Source organism: Rissa tridactyla, chromosome 10 (assembly GCF_028500815.1).
Source record: "Rissa tridactyla isolate bRisTri1 chromosome 10, bRisTri1.patW.cur.20221130, whole genome shotgun sequence".
Classification (NCBI taxonomy): domain Eukaryota; kingdom Metazoa; phylum Chordata; class Aves; order Charadriiformes; family Laridae; genus Rissa; species Rissa tridactyla.
In genome coordinates this window covers 17975919-18000227 of record NC_071475.1, presented here as the reverse complement: position 1 = coordinate 18000227, position 24309 = coordinate 17975919, and the positions used below count along the sequence as shown (strand labels likewise).

The 24309-nt window shown below is 42.8% G+C and overlaps 1 protein-coding gene across 4 annotated transcripts; it reads left to right on the top strand.

The window, feature by feature from the left end:
- The first annotated feature begins 839 nt into the window (after positions 1 to 839).
- On the top strand, positions 840 to 23470 carry ITIH4 (inter-alpha-trypsin inhibitor heavy chain 4). Of its 4 annotated transcripts, none has more exons than XR_008468691.1 (24): positions 840 to 979; positions 3434 to 3594; positions 4024 to 4128; positions 4810 to 4972; positions 5074 to 5184; positions 5269 to 5397; positions 6775 to 6891; positions 7466 to 7634; positions 8629 to 8745; positions 10266 to 10447; positions 11332 to 11514; positions 12028 to 12167; positions 12787 to 12941; positions 13454 to 13486; positions 13816 to 13872; positions 15023 to 15055; positions 15673 to 15726; positions 16059 to 16097; positions 16589 to 16702; positions 17364 to 17538; positions 19011 to 19165; positions 20013 to 20115; positions 20690 to 21583; positions 22167 to 23470. XR_008468691.1 is itself a non-coding variant. In XM_054216177.1 (23 exons), the coding sequence occupies exons 1-23, from the start codon at positions 905 to 907 to the stop codon at positions 20763 to 20765; spliced, it is 2646 nt and encodes an 881-aa protein (XP_054072152.1). In that variant the 5' UTR covers positions 840 to 904; the 3' UTR covers positions 20766 to 23470. The 4 variants fall into 4 exon arrangements, 2 of the variants coding, with proteins under 2 accessions (XP_054072152.1, XP_054072154.1); XR_008468690.1 differs by having other exon boundaries at positions 20690 to 23097; positions 23174 to 23470; XM_054216177.1 differs by having other exon boundaries at positions 20690 to 23470.
- Positions 23471 to 24309: the final 839 nt, after the last annotated feature.

The following is a 24309-nucleotide window of genomic DNA, read 5'->3' as shown; positions in this document are numbered from 1 at the left end:
AATAGGAGGTGAAAAGAGTCGTCCCGCTCGGTTTCCAGGTAAATTCAGGTGCAGAGCTCTCCCGGCACTAACCTTTTGTGCAAACAGCCCCACTGTGCCCACGGGTTAAAGGCAGCTTTGCAGAATCCCTGGCTGAATACATCGCAGCTGTGTGAGGGTCAGACGAGGGCAGAAGTGCTTGGTTTTGGGTGGTTTGTGTCTTCTTTGTACACTTACATACGTGTATGTACAGGCACTGACTCAACGCCTCTCCTCCTAGGGAATCCAGGCAAGGTCTGATTAATTTGTTTTTATTGTTTAGCTAAAGACAAGCCACAACTGACTCTGCTATTTGACAAACAAGGATTATGGCTTGTCAGAGGAAGCAAGAAGGGATATTTCAAGAGGGCCACTCCGTACTTCTCATGGGCCGGCTGGGCAGGGGGAGCAGGGGGGCACAAGGTTTGAAGAAGTCACCAGCTGTAAAATCTCACGTGAATGTTGCACTTCTTGGCAATTTCCAAATCTCTGAAGTGCTTGAGGTAACATTAAGGCATTAATGATGTGCCCTTTCAAATTATTAGTTGGATATGGTAGAGATTCATGCATCCAAAAATGCAGCTTGTTGCACAGACCAGTTCATCTGCCTGTGGGATTTCACATGCCACAGTAAAATCTAAGTTTAAAAAGAAAACATAAAGATTTCTTAACTTTATGCATTATGAAACATTAAAGTTCTAATGTTTAACAGCAAAGATCCATTGGAAAAATAAATGTTAACTGAGTGCAAGTTTTATTTATGTTTAACATGTCAATATTAAGTTTCTGGGTCTCTTCAAAGTCTACATAATATCCTCAAGTACAAGTTACTCATTAACTGATTAAGATAAACCAAGCTTTCATTTGAAAATCTGGTCTTTCCAAAATGGAGGAGAGAATGTTGTTCACATTGATGGTCTTTTCCTCAGTCGTAGTATTAGCAGAAACTATTGCTCAAAAGGTATTTGCTCTATTTTATTTTTTTTAACAATATCTTGTTTGCTCATTTGGTGATCTGATGGTATCACGGTAGCCAGCCACATAGTGCAGGTAACTCCTCTGGTAATTACCACCTGTGGCACCTCTCGGGTGTACTGTGTCGTGATTTCAGAGCTTTGGGTCCTTTTAAGGCTGTTTTGGTTGTTTGTTTGGGCTGTTACAGTATAAATGTGGCAGGAGAGCATTTGCAGATGTGTCTGATCACACTCTTCCCCAAGGATGCAAAATATAAAATTTGAGGGATCAGTGGGTCTCCCTCGGCCACCGGATGAGGTTTGGATCTTGACACAGTGCCGTTACAGCAGGACCAAATGAGGACCGTTGCACTGCCAGGATGTTTCTGACAGGTGTTTAAAAATTTATATGGAACAGAAAAGAGGGGAGTAGACAGTTATTTGTACCGGCTGGAAGAGAAAACTGTGTTTTGTATCATCTTGGGGGGTGTGTGACTGGTCTTATTTTAAAAATATCAATATTAGAGAAATGGAAGAAGCCTTGTATTGGAGCGTTTTTATTTCTATCATGCATGTTCGAAAAGCGTGAAATGCAACCAAAATGCAGGCAGGTTTCTGGGAGGCAGGGACAGGTCTTGTGGCTGCTGCAAGGGTGGCTCTGGGCTCTGCCAGAAGCTCTGGATGTTGTGTATGTGCCTGCGGTGTCTTGAGGAGTGGCCACAAGTCACTCCCCACTGCTTTTGGGTACACACCTGGGGCTGGTCCTCTCCTGCCTCCTTCACTGAGGGCACAGCGATGCCCCTCACCGTGCTGAACCCCGCTGCGTGCTCGTTTGTGCTGGTCATAGCCTAAAATGCTGCTGGGGCTGGGCAAGCGCAAGGGATGCAGGTCCCCATCACCTCATATCCACGGCATCCCTTTGGCACGTGGTGGTGGGGTGGTTTTCTCACAAGGTAAATTTTGCGCGGGACAAGCTCCTCCTGTGCAGGAAGGATGCTCCATGGGCAGCAATGGCCACCACGTGCCTGCGCTGCCTCAGTGAGCCACAACTTGGGGCTCCTCAGTCATGGCAAAACCTCCCCTCCGAACATGCCACAGGCAGGTTTGCGCATGGCAGGGCAGCAAACGTGAGCGGAGGTGCTCAGTGATACTCAGAAGGCCTTTGGGAAGAGACAGCCCCAGGCAGGGCAGAGAGGACTCCAGCTGGGCTGGGCAGCAGGGAGAGACACCCAAACTGCCAGGATCAGGAAGTTGTTCTCTCGATTGATATTTTTGGGTTTTATCCCATTGTCCTGGATTGTCAGTAGGCATCAGGAGATGGAGTGCGCTCTGGCAATGCGTAATGAAAAAAGAAACAGCCATCCATTACTGACATGGCGCCGGCTGTGACCTCTCCTGCCCTGATGCCTGTGCACAATGCTGTGGTCGCAGCTTTGTATTGAATGGCCATGTTTAGCTTGAATTTTTGAATTTAGCTTGAACTTTTGAATTTCGGCCAGTGCCCTAATTAAGAAGAGGTCAGTGGATGCTCTTAATTGGTGAGCAAAGTGCAGGAGATGAATTATCAAAACAACTAAAGATCAATTAGCTATTCAAAAGATTTATGAGGCTGGAAAAGTAAAAATTGAAGTGCAATGATCTGCTTTGATGCTGAGCTTTTTTATTTTAATAAACTGTTGGGCTATTGTAAAGCTGATGATGTCCAGATCAACCCTTCTTCGTGTCACTGAAACACAGGTAAGGCCTTTAAAACAGACATCCCAAATGCACAAAGAGGGTGTTTAGAGAGGCAGGTGCTCCAGGCAGTTCCCAGTCCAGCCACCCTGTGGGGTATTCCCGGGCAGCTCCAGGACAGTGCCCTCCTCCCTCCAGCTCTGAGGGCCCTGGAAGCGCCAGACCAGGAGAAACACAAGTGCTCAAAGGGCATCCCTGCTTGTGCAACCAGTGACGGGTTGGCGGCCTACATGGGGTTTCAAAGCTCCTAAACATTGTGTGTGACACAAGGTACTGAGCTGAAGAATGTGCGTCAAAGTCAACAGCTGGGAGAGCAAATAAATAGTCATGCAAAAAGCTAGCAAGTCTCTTTCCGTGAGTAAAGCGCTTAGTGAAGCATTCGGTTTTTCTGAGGTTAATCTTAGGCTATGTATTAGGGTGACACAGCAGCTGCTTCAGTGTAGCCCAAGGAGAGAAGACCACAGAAAAAGGCTCAACAGAAGCCTTCTGTGGAACAACAGCACACCGATGTACCTGCAGATTTTGCATTGGGCTGTGGTTGCGGCTGCAGAGATGTGAATAAGCTGATGGCCAGTCTGGTTGTGAACAGTTCCCCCCTCCCCAGTTCCAGCCGAACCTTCTAACGGTTCATTCCTTCATCAGACTTTTCCAATAATATCACCCAGGTAAGGCCTGCTCAGGAGCAAAAACTGAGTGTTTCTGTTCCAGCCTGTTTATTTTTCTTTCAGCACGCTATTAAAATCTACAGCCTCCACGTGGACTGCAAAGTCACATCAAGATTTGCTCACACTGTCATCACCAGCAAAATTGTCAACCAAGCTAATGAGTCCAGAGAGGCGACCTTTGAAGTGGAGTTACCCAAGACGGCCTTCATCACCAACTTCTCCATGTAGGACCAGTCCTTACCTGTGGCATGGAGGCGGCAGCTCCGGGGGCTGAGGGGAGGGTTCATTTTTCTTCTCAGGAGGTGCTGAGCAAAAAGCACAAAGAGCTGAGCTCTGGAGAGTCCTGCGCAAAATGCTCTGCAGGGCAAAATAGTAGGCAGCCAAATAGAAAGAAGGTGCCCAGGGCCAGGGCAAGGCTGCCTGCTGCACAGGGTGGGTGACAAACGTGCTCAGTGGTGGTGTTTCTCCTGCTCCAGCCTCCCCAAGACCCAAGGTGGTGGCGGCTCCTGGCATCCTCCTGGATGGGAAGGGATATGGGAGCCAAACAGTGTCCCCTGCTCATGCCCTGAGGGCTACAAAGTGCAAAGTTCCTCTTGTTTCTTTCCCCAGTTCTTTCCTTCTAATATTAATTAGTATTTATGGAAACCAAACAGGTCCATCGATGGTAAAGTATACCCAGGAATAATAAAGGAGAAAGCTTCTGCTCAAAAGGAATATGACACTGCGGTCTCACATGGGCTGAGCGCCGGCCTCGTCAAGTACGTTGCTGTCCTGAGTAAGGCTGCTCCAACACTTTTCTTCGGTTTCATGGTTGGCTGGGGGCAGGTTAAACACTGGAGCCAGCCACCTCTCAGCAGGGATAAATGTGAAAAGCAGCCTTGGGTTCTTGTTGGGAGGGACAGGGTGTGTGGGTGTGTGTGTGTATATATATATATTTTCACATATATATGATTTATATCTGGTTCTGCAATGGGTTTCAGTGGGAGGTGTCACTGTTTAGTGTTGCCCTGGGACTTACTGTCATATGTGGGAGCGCCTTGCTGGGCTGGAATGATGCTCAGTCATTGAGTCTGCTTCCCCACAAGCACAGAGGACCATGGCACTTGAGCAGACATCACATTTTTGGGTTATATTTAATCTGTGCTTCCCATATATTCAGTCCCAGTTCTGTTTGATCCCAGTCTGAAGCATGCTCCGTTTCTGCCCCATTTCTCTGCTTGCATATGCAGCACCCACAACACACTAATGTAATAACATAATGTATATAATACCACCTGCAATAGAAAAAATCTTCTCTGTGATAAATAACATTTACTGATACTTTTTTATTTATTCCACGCAACCTCTTGGCCATTGTTTAGCACAATTCATAAACTTTGTCCACCACAAACAAACCTTCCCTGCAGGATGTAAATATCTGTTCTCTGTCCCCCACCCAGAATCACAGGCAGAAAACTGGAGCAGTTTCACGTGTCTGTCAGCATTGCGGCTGCCAGCAAAGTCACTTTTGAGCTGATGTATGAGGAGCTGTTGAAGCGGCAGCTGGGGAAGTTCGAGCTGCTGATCAAAGTCCGACCGAAGCAGCTTGTTAAGCATTTCCAGGTGAGCTGCCCTGGCCAGGGGTGGGCAGGGAGCAGCATGGTGGTATTTTGGGCACGGCCATGTTCCCTCCAAGATGCTGATGCTGACTTCTTCACTGTCAGATTGATGTGCACATCTTCGAGCCCCAAGGCATACGCTTCTTGGAGACAGGCAGCACGTTCATGACAAATGAGTTAACTGAAGCGCTCACGAAAGTGCAGAACGAAACCAAGGTAAAGCAGCAGCTGCCAGATGTCACCGCCAGTGGCAGCTTTAACTTATGTTCCTTTTAATATTTTCTTTTGATTGCTTTGCAGGCTCATATTTTATTTAAGCCAACTGTAGATCAACAGAAGATAAATCCTGAACTTGATGAAACCCTCCTCAATGGTGATTTTGTTGTGCGCTATGATGTTAAGAGAGGTGCTGCTGCAGGTGATATACAGGTAAAAAAGAAATAGAAATGACAATGCCTTCAGATCATAGATACGTCTGAATATGAAGTGCAATGAGCAAAACAGCAACAGTTACTTTGAAACACCAAGAGTGACAGGAAAACCTATTCCCATTAATCCAGGGTCAGCAGGAACTGATGGCAATGTTCAGTGAGTCCCCTGAGACACCATACACATTACAAGAATGGGTCATCCACGCAAAAAAAAGTCAATCTTTCAACTTTTGTTTGAATACCAAATCTATATTGCCACTCTATAGATATCTCTTTGCATTCTTTTCTTTTTTTTTGTTATTTTGGCTGAGGTAAGGTGTTATCCTCCCCTCTGCCCTACCCTGCTGTGTCCAGTTCTGGGCTCCCTAGTTCAAGAAAGACAAGGAACTACTGAAAGAGTTCAGCAGAGGCTATGAATATGATCAGGGGACTGGAGCAACTCTCTTATGAGGAAAGGCTGAGAAACCTGGGGCTGTTTAGCCTGGAGAAGAGAAGATTGAGAGGGGACTTCATCAAAGCTTATAAATATCTAAAGGGCAGGTGTCAAGAGGATGGGGCCAGACTCTTTTCAGTAGTGTGCAGCAACAGGACAAGGGTCAACAGGCACAAACTAGAACATGGGAAGTTCCATCCAAAAAATTCTCAGCTTTGAGGGGGACAGAGCACTGGAACAGGCTGCCCAGACAGGTTGTGGAATCGCCTTCTCTGGAGATACTCAAAACCTGCTTGGACACGTTCCTGTGCACCCTGCTCTGGGTGAACCTGCTTTAGCCAGGGGTGTTGAACTAGATGATCTCCAGAGGTCCCTTCCAACCCCTACCATTCTGTGATTCTGTGTATTTGTGGATTCTTGTAAATGAGGTTTAGAGGAATGTGATTTATATAACTATTAAAATGACTGCTTGGGATTTTTTTTTATCTCTTGTGACAACTGAGGGCATAAGTAAACAGAGCAGGAACTTAAAAATATTTATGGACCAATGCATATCCTAGGGAATAAAGTACACTATTTTCCATACCATATCACTAATGAAGTATATACATGGATGTGCTAAGAGATGGCAGTCACAGTCAATGAGCAAAGATGTGCTCATGGGTGATAATGAAGAGGTAATGTAATATACAGTGATAATACGAATATACATATGGCACTGAGGTGCATAATATATATATATATGCTGTTCTCTTGTAATTTGCTCTCTACAGATAGTTTCACTTCCAGCTAGGAAATACATTTTAATAGTTCTTTGATTTGGGCTTATCTAGTAGAACAGAATGCTAAGCATCCTCTCCCTTCTTACTATGCCAGAATGTTAACATGCAACATTTATTTATTTAGATGTAATTTTATACATGATTTCATTCTGTATTTCAGATTGTCAATGGGTATTTTGTGCATTACTTTGCACCCCATGAAATGCCAGTGTTTCCCAAAAATGTCATCTTCGTTATAGATCGAAGTGGCTCCATGGCAGGCAGAAAAATTGAACAGGTAACTTACCTAAAGTACTGACCTCTCCTTGCATCACTCACACGCACCAGCCTTTTGAGGGAGAGACTGTGAATTTCACTTCTGAAACACATGCTGGTTTTGCACACACCAAAATTTGCCGTCATATAGAAATGCTTGAAAATACATATGCACAGGTTTAAGCTATCAAAGAGCAATCTGATATGGCTATTCTCATGGGTATCAAATGTTAAGGCAAAGAGCACATTTCTGGCTCTATCTTTGCAGAATATATTGCTTCTGATTTTTTTCTCTTTAATGAAGTTTAAAGAATTAATTTATCTGTTTTACCTTATTGATGGCTGTGTATGTAGCTTTGCTAGAGACCAGACAAGCCCACTACAGCCCTCGTAGGTGTGTTTTTGTGTCTATAAGTTGAGTGAATAGGCCATTTCTGATGGTCTCAACCAGAAAAATACCGTTAGGACGAAATAAGGGCATTGGGTTGTATCTTGAATAATGCTGTAGAGAAACCCCCTTATTAGACTGCAGTTCCAATCCCAGTTCTGTCAGAGAAGTAGCAATATTCAAAGTGGTTGTTTTCTCCTTGGAACAGACAAGGGATGCCCTGTTGAAGATTTTGCAAGACCTCCGCCTGGAAGATCATTTCAGCTTTATCACCTTTAACAGGAAAGTAGTGGAGTGGAAGAGCTCTTTGCTGCAAGCCACTGCAGAGAACGTGGCGAGTGCTGCAGGATTCGTGCAAACTCTTTCTGCTAGTGGAGGTACAGAGCACCACCTAGTTGCTTGTAATCACAAAAAAGCACCCAATATAATATATTGCTTAGAAAAAAAATATTATTTGTATTGGTCATGTAGTGCCACAGAACTACCATCAGCGCTCACAAAGCAAGTAAGTTTTTAATTGAGTGGGATAGAACGTCTGTTGTAGGAGTGAATGGGTTGGTGACTACATTTTTGATATGGATATATAGAGAGATGGTGACATCACATCCGTGAACCATACAAGCCACAAAGTTTTGTTTCAGACTTTTATAACAGAGATGGCCAGAAGATTTCCTGATAGTACATTTTTTTCCTACAGAAAAATGGCAATGCACTCAACATTTGACAGAAATTTGCTGATTTTTTTAATATCAAGGGTCCCCTTCTAAAAAAAAAATGCATCCAAAGTTATACTCCCATGTAAGCCACGCTACAGAAACAAAATAATCAAAACAGGCATGAAGCATTTCAATTGCTGCATCACTTAGTGCACTTTGTTTTGTTATTTAGTTTTAAGAACATCTAAAAGGATATATATACTGTTAATGTTATGCTGAGAGTATTAACACAGGTGTTAGTTAACACAGTTAGTGTTAACATAGGTATCATCCCAGGTGCTAACACCAATAAACCCCGCCTGTGCCCAGCTCTTTTCTTTGACTTCTCAAATAAGGCTAGGAGACTTTTCTTAAATATAGGCTAGCAGATGACCATGTGTTTATTTAAGCACTTTTTAATGGCTCTAGACATGTTTGTGTTTCCCATGACATATGTGTGGAAAATGCTCTCAAAAGCAAAATACTCCAGCATCGCCATTGCAATATAATACACCATAATTAAGCCCAGCAGGCTAAACCCCGAAATCATTTCTCTGAAGGATTACTTCCTGCAGAAAACTTTAAACAACTCTGCAGGGCCTCTGCAGATGAAGTGCACCGATGTCTTCAGATGATTACCCTTTTTAGGTGAGTGATGCCTGCTTTCTCATTATAGGCACAGATATCAATCGTGCCCTGCTGACTGCCGTGAGCGTGCTGGATAAAGCCGAGAGGCTGCCAGAGCGGAGCGTCTCCATGATTATTTTGCTGACAGACGGCCAGCCCACTTCTGGTGAGTAAATACTGGCCTCAGTCCTGTCTCTGCTTGATTGTTTTGTCTTTTACACTTGCATCCCAAATGTTGATAGACATAGTCTGTGCTTCAGAAAGAGCTTTGGTATAAGCAGGCTGGGCTATCACTGGATCTGCGTCGGAGAGAGAATGATTGAGAGGGCTCTGGCAACGGCTGTAGAAAGCAATGGCAGAGCCTGCCTGCCCGTGGCAACATGTCCTTTAGCTGGGAACTGTTTTACTAAATACCTTTGGCTTCCCAGTTTATAAAATTGAGGGAATTGTTGGAGATACTCCAGGCACAGCTGAAACGTGAAAGTAAAATACTTCGAGCAGAAACATGGACATTTTGCATATATTATGTACGGTCCCATTTGAGAGGTATTGCTTACATTTCTTCACCCTCCTTTCCCCAAACTTGAGATATTTTCAAGGTGCCTCTTGTTTTGTATTCTTTTTCATGTCTAGCTCTTAATTAGTGATCAGCTGTGATAGAACAAACCAGAGGGTTGAGATAAAAACATTGGGTTAAATAAACAATAACTCCTGATGCAACGGCACAAAGATCACTTGTTCTGAACAGGACTTTGTCTAAGTTTGTGTGGCACTAGTATCTCTCCAAGGCCAGCAATATTAATTCAGTTGTAAGCCCTCTAATAAGATTAGTCTGCTGTTCAGATTGTGCAATCGTACTGCTTTGAGGTTGGCTTATTTGTTTGGGTTTTTTAATAAAATTCAGCTCACAGTGCTGCCTGCTCAGCACAGTCTCAGTGAGTCTCAAATATCCCTCAGCAAACTGCACATCCACAAGTTGGCTAGAAATCCAGCTGTGATGGGGTGCCAGGTGAATACATGCAGTGTACACTGCCTTCCTTGGCAAAGCAGGTTGAAAGGGAAAAATCTGAGCTGCTTCTATGATATTGGTACAGGCGGTGACAGTTCCTGCCTGGAAATGCTGACAGAGAAGCTCTCTGTACAGGGCCATCAGCAGCTCTTCAAATGGGATAAGATGATGGTGTGAAAATCTTTCCCCTTTGTTACACAGAGGCTGGGAGAGAAGCATGGCTGAGTTCATTTGCAGTTTGTCTGAATTACACAATTAACCAATCCATTCTTCTCTGAATTCATGCTTATAATTTTTATGGATACTACTTGTCTTCCCAATGCTTGATCAAGTGTTTCCGTCCCCTTGCGCTGTTAATTTGTAGTGTGTGTCCCTTCTGTCCTAAAAACCTCCTCTGGCCCCTGTAATCTTGTAAAATATTTTGCACTTAGCCGTGACAACATGAGTAGAAGATAGTAAAAGTCATTAAGGGGGAGAATCAGGTTCTGGCACTCCAAATGCAGCGTAGTGCTTTCATCTCCAACTCAATTAGTGGAATTCTGTCCCGTATATTTTTAACATTTTATTTTGAATTATTTTTGAAAGATTTTAAGCAGAATTTTCCATTAAACCCACTGCTGTCTTTTTGTACTTGAAAAAAACAAACAAACTAGGGTATGTTTTTCTTTCTATTACAGGTGAGAGTAATGTGGAAGTAATTCAAGAAAACATTCAGAAAGCAGTCAATGGGAAATACACTCTCTTCTGCCTTGGCTTCGGGTTTGATGTCAGTTACAGGTTCCTGGAGAAAATGGCCCTAAGCAATGGGGGAATAGCACGTCGTATCTATGAAAACGCTGATGCAGCCTTGCAGCTCCAGGTCAGGACTAAGGAATATAACAGAAAAGCCATCTATCAGCTACAGCTTATGTATAGTCTTAGCAGCAAACCCACAGATTTTCTGAGATTTTCGGTTGGTTTTGAGTGTATCTGTTAGTTTTGGGGAGGAAGGAAGGCAATTCTGGAGTATCTGAGGGCTTGTACCTTAGCCACAACTCAAAGTTGAAGTCCTCCTCAAATCAATTGCATTTGGACAGACCTGGAAACTCACACATTTCTGTACCTCTGCAAACAGACAAATTGCCCAGGGGAGGTGATGGTGGAAAAACTTCTGTTCTCAGGTCTGATTTCAAACCACTTGAAGTACCATCATTGGAAGCTGTTTGGAATGGTTTTCCTAAAAATCAGCAGGTAGTTTGAGGCACCTACAGGCAAACTGGCTCTGCAGTACCACCAGCCTTGGTTCTTTCCTGTCCATCTGGAGAGGGGTTATAACTTTCATGACATTCTCTTTTTTGGGAAGCCACTTCTACCTGGTTTTGCTGGATGTGCAGAGACTGGATTTGATTAACACCAGCTCCAGGCCAGAAAGAGAAAACTTAATCCTCAGGATAAGTCAAGTTTAAAAAATCAGATGTGAAAGGTGGCTAAAGCAAAACACCCAACTGGGTGGGATGGTGATAATGAGGATACTGCTTGCCTACTTGAATTACCATGGGAAATGCAGTTTGTAGAGCATTGCCAGCCTGGCTGGGGAAGGTGTGCCAAACCTTGGGGACAAACTATTTTTTCTAAGTTTGCAGCAGTCTTACATTGCTGGAGAAAAAGCTTTGCTCCATTCTTTTTAAGGAGGTTTTAGACATTCAACATTATTGCTTTGCAATCATTTGTGTGTTTTCTCTCTCTCTCTCTCTGCTTCTTTAGGGCTTTTATCAAGAGGTGGCTACCCCAATATTAATGAAAATTGAAATGCAGTATCCAGAAAATGCCATTGAGGGATTAACGAAGAACAATTTTAAGCTGTTTTTTGAAGGATCTGAAATTATAGTATCTGGAAAAATTAGCAATGAGCTCGATCTTTTGCCAGTAGAAATTAAAGCTCAGTCAGTAAGTGTTTAGTTTACTAACTGTGAAAAACATATCTCCCTTCTGTCTTTTATGGTGCAATAAGAGACTTCAAAAAGTCTTTTGTGTGCAATATATGTTTTCCATTTGAGTATCAAACAATTTTCCCCTCCTGAATTTGCTACAAAAGAAAACCCTTGAAATATATCCACAAATAAGCAAACAGCAATTTTAATAATTTCAAAACCATAATATTTTTTCAAGCATTTTTAGGAAACTGGTTTGTCATTTTAGAATAAATTATTAATCTTAAAAATGTTGAAATAGAACAAATAAATTACCTCCTTTTTTTAAAACATTGCTTCAAGTCCAGAAATACATATCCAAAAGACATGCTTCTTTAGTAGTTTGGAGTTGCATTTTCCAATGGGAAAGGACAAAATTGAAGGACAAAAAGGGCACTTCTGTTGTGAAAGATGTTTTTTAAGTCTAATAATACGACTATAAAAGAAGCCTGGAACTGTTCTTTTGATGGCCAGTTTTCTTCCATTTCAGCATATGAGTGACTTGACTCTTAAAGAAGAAGCAAATGTCAAAGAGAAGGAGCAAGTGTTTCAAAATCAAAGTTACATCTTTGGAAATTTCATAGAGAGACTGTGGGCTTACTTAACCATTCAACAGCTTCTGGAAAAATCGTAAGCTACTTTAATGTTTTGTATTACAAATTTCTGATTTCTTAAAACAGAAATTCCATATTCACAAATTATATGATTGGAAAACACAAAGAAACAGAAATACTTCTGCAGTTAGTATTAAAAACATAGTATACTGGCAGAATACTACATTACTATGAGGAACACGAGGCACCTTTCAGTTTGTGTGTATGTATATACACATATGAAAACATAATATAAAACATTCTTCATGACATTATTATGAAATATATTTTAATCGCATGGATTGCGATGAGCTGTTGTTAAATTACCTGTGTATATTTATGTATTTTTCTGTTGTCTGTAGGTAAGTGAATGCCAATAGCTAGTAAATAGAAAAATAAGTATGTCCATAGGACATTTCATAGTTCATGTATCTATTATTTTTATGTATTTGAATGATACATAGGCTCCAGTGTTGCAAACAATTAAGTATTTCCATTATTTCAAGCACGTAAACAGCTGAGTTATCCCAATAAGACTACTCACTCTTCAATAGTAAAAAATATCTGTTAAGACACAGCTAATATGAAAAAGAATCTGAAGATGACCTGCTTATAGTCTCTGTATGTTATTTCTTCATCATTAACACAGACTTTAGTATTTCAGCACAAGAGGAGGACCAGAAAACCCTGGAGGCACAAGCCTTAGAGCTGTCTCTGCAATACAGCTTTGTTACACCCCTCACGTCCATGGTTGTCACCAAACCCGCTGGCCAGGAGCAGGCAGAGCTGGCGAACAAACCCACTGAAGCTGGTAAATGGGCCATTGAACAGCCCCCATGAAATACACTGTTGTTATTGATGAATTGTTGTTGAGCTCCAGTATAGGTTCATTTTATGGTGATGTGACATGGTAATAAGCCACATCAGAGGCAGGAGTTCAGGGATTCGCTTCCTTTCAAAATGAAACATACAGGATTTTTTTAAAAGGTGAAGTGGGGAAATGGGGCACTACTATTGAAAGGGAAAATGATTTTGTTTATATGTTAACTAAAGGTAATTTAACAGTTGTTACTCGGCATTCCTGCCACTCCAGTGGGTTCTACACTTTTCTCTGTACCATTAAAGTGGAAAAATGAATGCAGGGGAGGAAAGTACGCCATTGCGAGAAGGCTTGCATGTGCTCCATCCACCTATCCTTTAACACAAAAAAAGCTCATCCCCTGAAGCCCAACACCCACTTCTCCCAGTGTTCTGGTTTGCGCGTGGGTAAAGTCATTTAGTGCAGACTGCATGACACTAATCTGTCCCTCTTCCTTGTGCTAGATAATGAGAAGCCCAGCAGTTTTCCAGTAGGAGGTAAATGTTTTCTTCTTTTCCAGTAGCATATTTCCATAATAGTCTCTAATCTAAAAAACAAAACACCAAAAAAAACCCAAAACACCCCATGGTGGTTGTTCTATAGAGGGAAGTATCTGAGATTTGGAAAAATATGTGAAGCAAAATGTAAGCAATGACTGCCAAGGTCTGTGCAGGGTTTGGGTGGATAACATGGGCAAAGGGAAAAAATCTTCCATTGTTCCATTACAAGTCTCAAAGTTCAAAATTGTCTTTACTCATGAGGAAAAACAGTTCTTCAAGTGAAAGGTGCTAATGATCATTTCTGCTTCTTCCTACCATGAGTGAAGCATCTGTCAAAAAATTAAGATCAAGATATTTTGGAATGACTTCTGAGGATGATATAGGTATTTTTTTCTCTCTTCCTGGAAATAATAGATCTGTTTGAATATTTATTTTAAACTTCCAGCATTATTAATCTGATAATCTCAGCTATGATAATACAACATAATAGCAATGCTTTTATAGGTGAAGAGCCCTGGTTTTGCTCTGCTTCTTTCACGGAAATGTATTGAGGGAATTACAATGCTGCCCCATTCTCTGAAGGTTACCTGTTTCCAAGTGGTGCTGGGGAGTTTGATAGCAGAAAACTCCCTGAGCAGAAGCAGACCCCAGCGCCCATCCTGCCCTGCTCAGGGGGCACACAGGGCTTGGCACTGCCCTTCCCTCAAAGCTCCCTTTGGTTGCAAGAGAAGAGTTTGGGGCCACCTCTGCAGCACAACCTGTTTCTGTAGTAGATGCCAAGCCCTGTGTTGGTGTGATGGTCGGGCAGGCACAGCTGCTCAAAGGTACAGGGATGTTCCCACTGGATCTGGGCTTGGTGCCTGCCTGAGCATCACTCAGCACAGTTGCTCTCTGTTGTGACAGACCAGCACAGCTGGAGTGGCCAGGAAGGAGAAGGGGCAAACACAGTGCTGGGTTTCTGGGGCCAAGGGAGGTTTTGATGCACTCTTTTGGGTGTTGTGGCAGTTTCGCGTGTTAAGCTCATCTGATTTTTAACTGCTAGTAACAGCTGTTGTCTGGGGCTGCGGCGCTCTGGAGGGACCATGTTGTGAGCCTGTGCTGGTGCTGTAGCTCTGCGTGGAGCCGGTCCCTTCACAGAGCATCCCATGCCGGGTGCCCCCTTCCACCAGATGCCCCTGCCCGCGCACCAGGGACGGGCAACTCTGCTGCACCAGCACCACCACTCCCCGCCTCCCCATGCCCATGTGCCAGGTGGGTGAGGCCCCAGGCTTCTAGCAGACAATCAAATCCCTTTTTGTAGATCCCTTCCTTGCAAAGTTCTTAGTGGGTTTTGTCCATTTCCGTCCTTTGGATGGAAATATTTTCCTGGTGTCAGTGTTCATGTTCTGTGGACTTGATTACTGCAGATGGTTCACTTTGGGAAAGGAAGACAGATGCAGCTGAGAATTACAGATTTCATGTTTGACATACTCCTGTAAGGTATATGTAATACAATCATGAATAAAGTACTAATACTCTCTTTTCTTTCTCCAGATGCTTATAGACTGAGGAGTGGACCACCTCCTGGTAAATGCTCCTCTTTTGTTTTTATTCAGAATCATTGTATAAAGTTCATTTCACATGTAGGTTCATAGCAACGTTACTTTAATAAATCCATTTTGATTGTGGATGCCCAATTGATATAGAATTTAGTTTTTATTATATGTATTTCAGTCCACAGATATTTTTATAATGAACTATAAACTTTTGAAAACAATCTTGGACCCTTTTCAGAAATAAAAAATTGTTGTACCTCCTGAAAATAAATGTGAAGGTCTGAGAAAGCATATATTAGTGAGCTGAAGGAAATGGGTGTAAAAAATGTAATTTACTAGTCCTTGGGTTTACTATGTGAAGCCAACGTGGGGCACAGCTGTTCTGCACAATGACAATGCCTGTCCTGCAAAGAGGAAATCCTAGACCACTGCAGAGACAGAGCTCAGCATCGCCACAAGCTCCCTTAGTGCTGAGCAGACAGGGAGCTGTCTGCTGCCTCCATAGGATCCCCACATGTGCGTTTGTGGCTGTATCTAAAAAAGTCAGCAGGCAACAAGCGGGAGGGATTCCCTGTTTTAAAGTGTGGGGAGGGAGATGCAAGGTGTCACAGCAAACCAACAAAACATTGGAAAATCCTTTTATTTCAGGTCGATGGCGCTCTGAGCCCAAATCTGTCAGCAACAAGAAGCTGTCATCAGTAGGTAGTTATTCAGAGTGGTGTGTGAGAGGAGCTGGGGTGGGCTGGGGAGCTGGGTTCGATGCTGCATAGCAGGTGTTGAAAACGGAGCTCTAAACCCTCCCGCAGCTCAGGCTGAGCATGCCCCATTGGCACAGTCGCTCCTAAGAGAAACAGGCACTGGACTTTGTGGGTTTTTTTCCCCAGTGGGACATCTTGTTTCAAGCAAAGCTCTCCATAAAAGTCAGTGAAGAGCTCTGCTAGAAATGCTTCTGTCACAGTATTCTTCCTGGTTAATTAGCCAACTTAGAGAAAAATGTTTCATTAAACTCTTCTCACTAATTTTAAGTATTTCAGTTGACAGGCTAAGAGACAAAACAAGAGCACGACCTCTTGGTAAGTAATACATATACTAGTCCGATTTTAATAATTAGTATAACTGTAATGTACAGTTTTTCATATGATAATGTTTATTCTGACTGCATCAGCTCTAAGAAAACCCTTTACCCCTTCTTGCAAACCTTGGCTGGTTGTTTCCACATAAACGAAAAATATCCCCATATTCCATGAGAGATCCTCTCTGGCTCAAGGATGTAACCACCAACAGAAACATAGTACAACAGATCTTCAACCTCAGCTTTTTTTAAGGGCTTATTGTCCTTAATAAACTCTAAGTTTAAAAATCTGTTGAGTTTATTCATATCAAGATGTTGTGTCTGGGTGTACTTTTCAATAGTTATTACTGTGTTGATTTTAATCATTCTATTCTATAAAAGCTATAACTAATATTTTAGGTATAAATTGATGAAGTAATTTTGCTGTGCCTAGGCAAAGGGCACAGGCAAGATTTTTCTTTGCATGCTAACGTTGTTCTTCTGACTTTTCAGCCAACGAATATCCACAGCTTCTCTTGCAATTACCCAAACAAAACGAAATAATCTGTTTAAATACTGATGGAAAGGCACATCCGTCTGTTCACCTGTTGTCAGATCCGGAGCAAGGTGAGTGAGCCAGGTTACCCCTCACACCAAGGACAAGGACAGTCACTTTGGTCTATGAGAGCAGTTGGTGTCTCTGGGAATAACTCCCTTCCGTGAAGGGCCGTATCATACCTTCTGCCCTGCAGTGACCCAAGAGGCTGTGGTTAATTTTTCCTTTCTATTAGGCAATATTAACTTTCCCTGTGCAACAGCTGAGGGCACTTCTCACAGGTCCGATTGTGGGTCACCTCCTTCTCCTGGTGTCACAACCATGGCTTTTAGGCTTTTCCCCCGCCCAGCCCTTGGGGGCTTCTGAGAATGCAGAGACCTTAAACGCCATGATCCCTATATGCTACCGGAAAGAGGCACGCTCTTAATGCGCTGCAGTTTTTCTGTGGTCCTGTACTCAGAGGAGCTGTGGCTCCAGGCGCTGGTTGTCAGCTGCTCTGATTATGGAGCAGAGCCACCTCTGTGAGAGGAGGTGGCAACATGGGATAACCAGACTCTGGTGATCCCGCCGCAGCCTTGGGGCACATGGAGCTGAAATCTGGGGGTGCTGTGCCTCCCAAAACTAGATTGAGACCCTGAAGTAGTTTCAGCCACAAAGATGAAGCAGTTTTATTAAGATGAATCATACCTTAAAGCACAGTCACTTGAAAAATTTGTGTCAATGTTATTAAAGGACTCGCTGTGATGGGGAAACTTGGAGACAGGATAAATCACTTTGTGCAGTTTGACATTAACTATGTGAATCCCCCTGTGCAAATCCGTGTCTCCACGGATGAGATCGTCCTAACCCACAATAACGAGAGCACTCGGCTGCTGTGGACAGAGTCGGGCACCTCCACCATCCAGGGGTAAGAAACATCACCCTGTCCTTTCCCAAACTTGAAAACGTGTCAGATCTTTTTTTCATCCAGGCCTCCACTTTCCCATTTGCTTCAAGTAAGTACTTCCAAATCTCCTTATCAGGCAAGTAATTCATCGTGGGTGGAAGCGGGGTACCTTCAAATACGGAGAGCAAAAAAGGTTTGATTTTAATTCTCCATGCCTGTGTAAGAGAATCAAAACAAGTGCACCACTAGCCTGCCTTTCTGCTTCGATGCCAGAGGCAGAACATTTGTCTTCCAAAGAAAAGGACCCCTGCAGCGCATAGCAGCCCCCGTGCCACTGCCGTGCTGGCTGCCACCAGGCACTTTGTTTTCCTTCAGCCGCAGAGCGAGTACTGTGAAGTGATGGCTTTGACATTTACTGTCTCTTTTATACATTGGTTGGCTCCACGCAGGCTGGAGTTTTCTTTCTCCTCAGTTTCAGCCATAACTCACATCTGGGCAGCTGACAGTTTTTATGGGAAGGCATAAAGTGTTTGAATAGCTGTCTGTAACTAAATGCCCTCTGCTGGAGAAAGGGTACTTTAAATGTAGACTTCATTTGTTGGACTAATTAGAGCAAGATCCTTCACTACCACAAGAAAGAGCTGAATGTCGCTAGTTCCACCAGCTTTTTTTGCATTGCCGGAATAAACCTCCAGGAGGATCTGCTGTTGGTCTGGGGTGGAGAGGACACACAGCACCCCCTCCCTTCTAGGCAGTTCTAGACAATAACAGAAGTCCTAAACCAACTGCTTTCAATTATTTTTGTAATCCAAAACGGAGCCAAGAACACGCTGGATTTACGCCCCTCTATAATTTGTCGTTTGCCAAGCAGAGTGATCCTCCTGCTTCAAACCAGCACCCGGGCCCCAGCAACCGCAGCACTTTGCGCAGCAGCGTCTGGGGGTGTTGTTCTGTCTGACCCGGTCTGCAAGGCAGGAAAAGGACAGTGGATGTTTGGTCTGCAAGCCCACCTGGGGTCAAAATAAAATCAATTGGGTTAGAAGAAAGGCAGGGTCTGAAAAAGACGTGTGAAATATCCAAGAAAAAAGTATTTGACTTGTTCATAAAATAGATTGAATTATATTATCTAGTCTACCTTTTTTCTCATTAAAATGATGAAAAAATAGTCCTTTTTTTTTTCCATACAAGCATTTATTGTCATTATGGATAATAAGGTGTTTTTATCTGCAAAAAGTTCTTCTCTGCTGGTGTATTAGCATGTAACCTGATACAGGAAAGATATGTTATGCAGCACAGAGAGAAAAGATATGCTACTTAATATTTTCTAATTTTAAAATAACCACCGACAGATCATGAAAAATGCAGTTGCAAAGAAACACAAGGCAAAAAATAAAATTATTTTATATATATTATATAATAAAATTAACGTCAGCTAGTTAAATACATGTTCTTTCTTCTTATTCTTGGAAATAATGTCATGATTTACTTCCTAGGCTGAGAGTCTCAGTTGAAAAGGAAAGGAGCGTTACAGCATCATTGTCTGATATGGTCACAGTAAAAATTTCCTTTGTAAAGTTTCCAGATGATTTCCTTGGGCTGTATTTCTTGAACACCGACCGTTTTTCTGACAAAGTCAGTGGAGTTCTGGGTAAGTATCATTACGGACGCATGCAGCAAAGAAGGATGATCTTGTAACTAAGCTCCTGCGATGAGAACATGGGGCTTTTTTCTGAGCCACATCATAAGCCTTTATTCAGATTTTACTTCCCTGCGTCCTGACGAGCTCTCATGAAAAGCAGTGGGCTGGCAAGGCAGCAGGAATGCCGAAATACAGGGGGTTTCTAGAGAAACTTTACATTTAATTTATTCTTTTCAGACATCTAACATCACCCTTTACTGCACGGCAGTCCAGACCCCATGCTGTGAAGAGGGGAGCTCTTACCCTTGAAACGTAACATAATGCTCTTCCCCTCACCGGTGCTACAAGCTTAAATAGATTATTGTGGGGTTAGAAAGCATTAAAATAAGACGAAAAGAATAGTTGGGCTTAACCTCAACAGTGCTGTGGAATGACATAATTTATGCAGCAAATTAATTTGATGTCAAATAATGGACTATAAATAGCGGACATAAAATTGTTAGGAAATGAAAGCCAGCTGGTCCTGAACATCTCAACTCCAAAAATCCTGATGGGACTAAAGTTGAAGTTGTTTCCAAGACTTCGCAAATGGAGAGGCTGCATATTCTAAAACCACCAAAAAAATGTGAAACCCCACCAGAGCAAGGCTGAATCTCTTCATGGAGGAGTGTTGGGGATAACAGCTGAAACTTGGGAATTTTCTTAATTTACTCAGGGAGCTTCCAAACGTGGACTTTTGGTTTGTTTTCTGAGACAGAGAGCTGCTTTCCTGGTGTTAGAGTTGCCATTTGGGTTAAATGAATAACAATACTGAGATGGTTTGTGTTTTTACATAATTTATGTGTCTGTTGCTTAGGTCAATTTTATTCAAAAGCACAATTTGAGAATAATTCCAACATGAATCAGAGAGCTGACGGAAGACTCCTAAGTGTGTCTGGAGCTGTGCACAAAGTTACCAGGTAACAGATATGGGATAAGAGGGAGTGATGTATTTTTTGAGGCGTATTTCATCAGCAAATCCCTGAGCTCAAAATGAAAAAAACTAAGGGAGGGTTTGTCTGTGAGAATATGCCTCTTTGGTGTAAATAATAGGACCTTCTGCTTGAATTTTTCCCTAACAGCCTGAATTGGTTGCTTGTTAAGTGATGCTACGGGCCTCAAGGCTCCTGTTTCATGGGGGGATCATACCCTGGGGCTACGGTTTGCATAAAAAATGCCAAGTAAAGTAAGATTCTGCTGCCTCGTTTACATGGATAGAGGGAGGGTGTTTCGTCAGCCACATTTACCATGAGAAAACAAATTTTACACTTCAATTGCTTTTAGCAAGTTTCTGTGATGCAGAAGAAATGCAGCGAGGTGCAGTTTCTCCTCGCTGTCCCTGTGTGTCCCCACCAGCAGCTCCGGGAGCGGAGAGGAGCCAGCTCTGCCCACGCACAGTCCCTCTGATCCCTGATACCAGCTGCAAACATAAGGTCGGTTCTGGGCCTGTGGTTATTTTATCACAATTTTTTTATTGTTTTGATTTTGTTTCAGGCAATACAAGAAGGATTACAGGCTTGAGTCAACCAGTGAGCCTGTTCCCTGCTGGTCAGTAGATGTAACTGCCTAGAAAAGAGAATTCTGGGAAAGAAAACTATGTAAATGATGCTCTTCAAAATATTTTTGATACTTTCTCTCATCAAGAAAACCACGGTTAAAGCCTTACCTGTTACTATAGATACAAATGTCACAAATATTTTACCTTGAAATAATTACACTTTCAAGATGAGAACATGCTTGCTTGTTTGTTATTTTAAAATGGTTTATAATTCTCAATCTGGTTATGTTGTTGAAGATTTATGTGAATGAACTAAATAAAATTGACATCATCAGCTCACAGTTTGATACGGACGCAGACTTAGGTCTCTGAATAAAAATAAGTAGTGGCATCACCCAGTTCAATAAGTCTGTCATGCAAACAGCGATAGATTTCTAAAATAAACACTCTCTACCCAGTTACAAATGACGGTGTTCTTGAACTGTGTGTTTTGTAAAAAGAGTATGAAGTTTGAAGCGGCATTAGTTTACCATTTCTCTCATTTTTTTTTTATTTTATGAGAAAAAAAGCACCCTTGCTGTATTGGGGTTCTTTGGAGACGGTTTTGTAACAGCGTTCAGAGCTGCTGAAATTTGCAACGGGCCCATAGAGAGGTGCAGCCCAGGCTGGCCCCTTTATGGCTGCAGAGTTTCTGAGGCCCTGATTTATAAATGCCTGCAAAATGGCCACGGACCGGTTGCGAAACCGACCTCTGAATTGTTGCAAAAGACAGCATCTCAGCCCTGAAATCCAGCAGCTGCTTTTGGGCACCGTTTCCTACAACACTCTGCAAACACTGGAAGATGTTTTGCAAATACTGAAGAGCTCTCAACAGCACGCGGTGCACCGAGGTAACATTTCAGAGGAATCGTACACACAGAAGCCTCTGCCTGTGAAATGCAATTTGTAGTTTTGGTCTTCAGGTTTTTTCATAAATTTTAATTCCAAATTTATTTTGTGTTTTAGAATTTCAGTTCCTGCGTATCTTTGAACCCATAAATATGCCAGCATTGTAGAAGGTTTAATAAAAGTTGCTTTCTATCCTGCCAATAATATAAAACTCTAAAATCTTATTATTTTAAAGCATTGTACTAAAAGAGAAGAAATTTCTTGCTGAAGTGAGTAAGATAAAGCAAACTATGTAATTAGAGGCCTGTTTTTTAAAAGTGTGTAGACACGATGCCAAGATACGTTTGTGTGAATTGCTTGTAATTCCAAGATGCAGATTTGGCTGGACAAGTTACATGACAGATAATGTGGAATTTGGAAAACTGGAAACCCCAGATTGCTTCGCCACATCATAAACAGGCTTACTCATTTGAAAAGCAGGAGATTATTTCCATTATAAATGAACCTGGTATTTGACTTCCATGCTGTTGATGCTGGGTTTTATCAGTGGACTTTTACTGCAAATTAAAAATTCCCTGCTTTCAGTTACAGGCTGACTACATGCTGCCTCCTCCGCCTGCCCGCGAACTGCAGGGACAGCAAACAGCACTGAAATAGGGAGCGGTGAGGCACGGCTGGAGGGGCATCTTTCACCCCTCTGCACTAAGTGAGGCTCAAGTGCACGCAGACCGTTCTGGAGAGCTGTTCCTCTAACTCATCTGCTAAAACCTGCAGTTCTGGAGGTTCCCCAAACATCCCAGGCAGCCTGCGGCCCTGTTAACGCAGTTCTCCCTTCCTGCAAAGATGGAAATCCTGCAAAGAAGCAGATCCTGCTAACCTTGATAGATGGGAAGAAAACCAGATGTCAGCCTTCCCCACAGCAACTTTTCACGGAGTTGGGGTTGTTTTCCCCTGTTTCCTACAGCTTCTCTACAAAGCCGTTCCTGTCCTCTGGACTGCGTCGCTTGCCTACGCGGCGTTGAGGAGCTGTGCCCAGAGCTGAGCAGGACCCTGCGCCCACAGTCGCCCCCAGCTGATGGAGCCTCTCGCGACTTAAAAGAGGTTCTCGCTGGCTGCACCCACAGGGATAGCTGTCTTTTCTGCAGCAGCCCTGTGTCGCTGGTGTGCCTGGCTAGTGCGGCTCCCAAATCCTTCCTGCGGTGCTTCTTCCCCTCTGCACCTGTGCTTTCCATTCCATAAGTATCTTCCATTTCATTCTTTTTCATTTGAATTGTGTCTCGAGTTGTCATTTAGTTACTCTCCTCCTCTTCTTTCCCAGCCCTGAAGTGAGTTCTGCTGCGCTTCTGATTTCCTGCGCTCCCTTCCCTTGCTCAAGAGGCTGACGGCAGACACAGGAATGAATATTTTGCATTCTGTAATTTCTAATTCCGATGCAGAATAAGCAGTATATCTCACACTATTCTCTTTTAACCAGCATTGTACCAGTCAGCAGCTGGAGTAAAACTTTTATCTAACGGTAGGCATCTGTCTGCTACTTCTCTCTCCCCTTATTGTTACCTTTAGCTACATTTGCCTTATCTCCTACGTTGCAGGAATCCTGGAAGAACTACATATTAAAAAGGGGATTTTTCTATCTCCACCAGTGCAAGTGGGGTTTCTCAGGCTGCCACAGAAGCCGTGCAAAAGCAGACTAGAGCCCCTGAGGTCAACTTGTGGCTGATAGTTCAGTCACAGCCAACAAGATTCCTGCCGCCTCCGGAGATTTGCCTCATGCCTGTATATTAAACATGAAAGCTCTGGCTCAGGCTGTGCCAGTATCGCCTTGTGCCTCCACTTTGCCAGCCAGGACGGTCCAGATCTGCTGAACGCTGCTTTTCTGCTTTAGTGAAGTGAGTAGGTAGGGGAGCAGCCCTGATGGGCAGCCCCACGGCTCCCATCTCAGGATCTAGAATGGATCATTGCTTTATTTTACTCCATCTAATTCATTATCTTAGAATAAGACTTCAGAACCACGTAAACTTAACCGTGCTAGTTTCAATTTTCTGGTCTTCTCTTAGTCCTTCCTGTTTCTCTCCCTGCCTTCCTCATTTTTCAGTAACTTATTATTTTCTGTAGAAAATACTGTTTTCTTTCATCACTTTTGTATGAATTTAGCAGGCAGAGATACCTAGCCACTGTGACACGCACACACTCCCGCACCCACGCACCCCCCACACCCCCCCAAGAATGGATTATTTTTCTTTTTCTACAAAACTTCTGCATTTAGTAAAGGATTTTGTTCCTGGAGAAGGCCTGTCTCTCCCATAAATTTAACAGTAAGTATGTTTTTCCTCTACTTTTTCCCCTCTCTGATTTTTCTGTTGTGTTTTTGTTCACCTCTACCTTTTCTTCTTTCAATTGATCCCATCCCACCTTATGTCATCTGCTTTTTCCACTACACTCCTCTTTCCTCATGTGTGCCTGCATTCTGGTTTCCCCACACACTGACTTTCTCTGCTTGGCCGTGTGAGACCACAGTTAGCCTGCTATGGCTGATTTGATTAAAAGAAAACTCAAAGTAAATAAGAAATCTACTTATTTCTTGCTTTAGAACTAATAGCTTATGATTTCTTGCGGTACAAAATGAAAATATACATAAATGGGACATTTCTTGCCCTGAAGTATGTACATAAATTCTGTTATGGGAACAGAGGGAGGAATTTTACTGGAAGACAGTCATGGCATTTCA

Bases quoted from the DNA above. Each gene is read 5' to 3' on its own strand.
- ITIH4 (XM_054216177.1), top strand. From the start codon at position 905: ATGGAGGAGAGAATGTTGTTCACATTGATGGTCTTTTCCTCAGTCGTA. The intron at 3,595-4,023 runs GTAGGACCAGTC...GAAACCAAACAG, and splicing joins TTCATCACCAACTTCTCCAT to GTCCATCGATGGTAAAGTAT. The intron at 7,635-8,628 runs GTACAGAGCACC...TTCTCATTATAG, and splicing joins AACTCTTTCTGCTAGTGGAG to GCACAGATATCAATCGTGCC.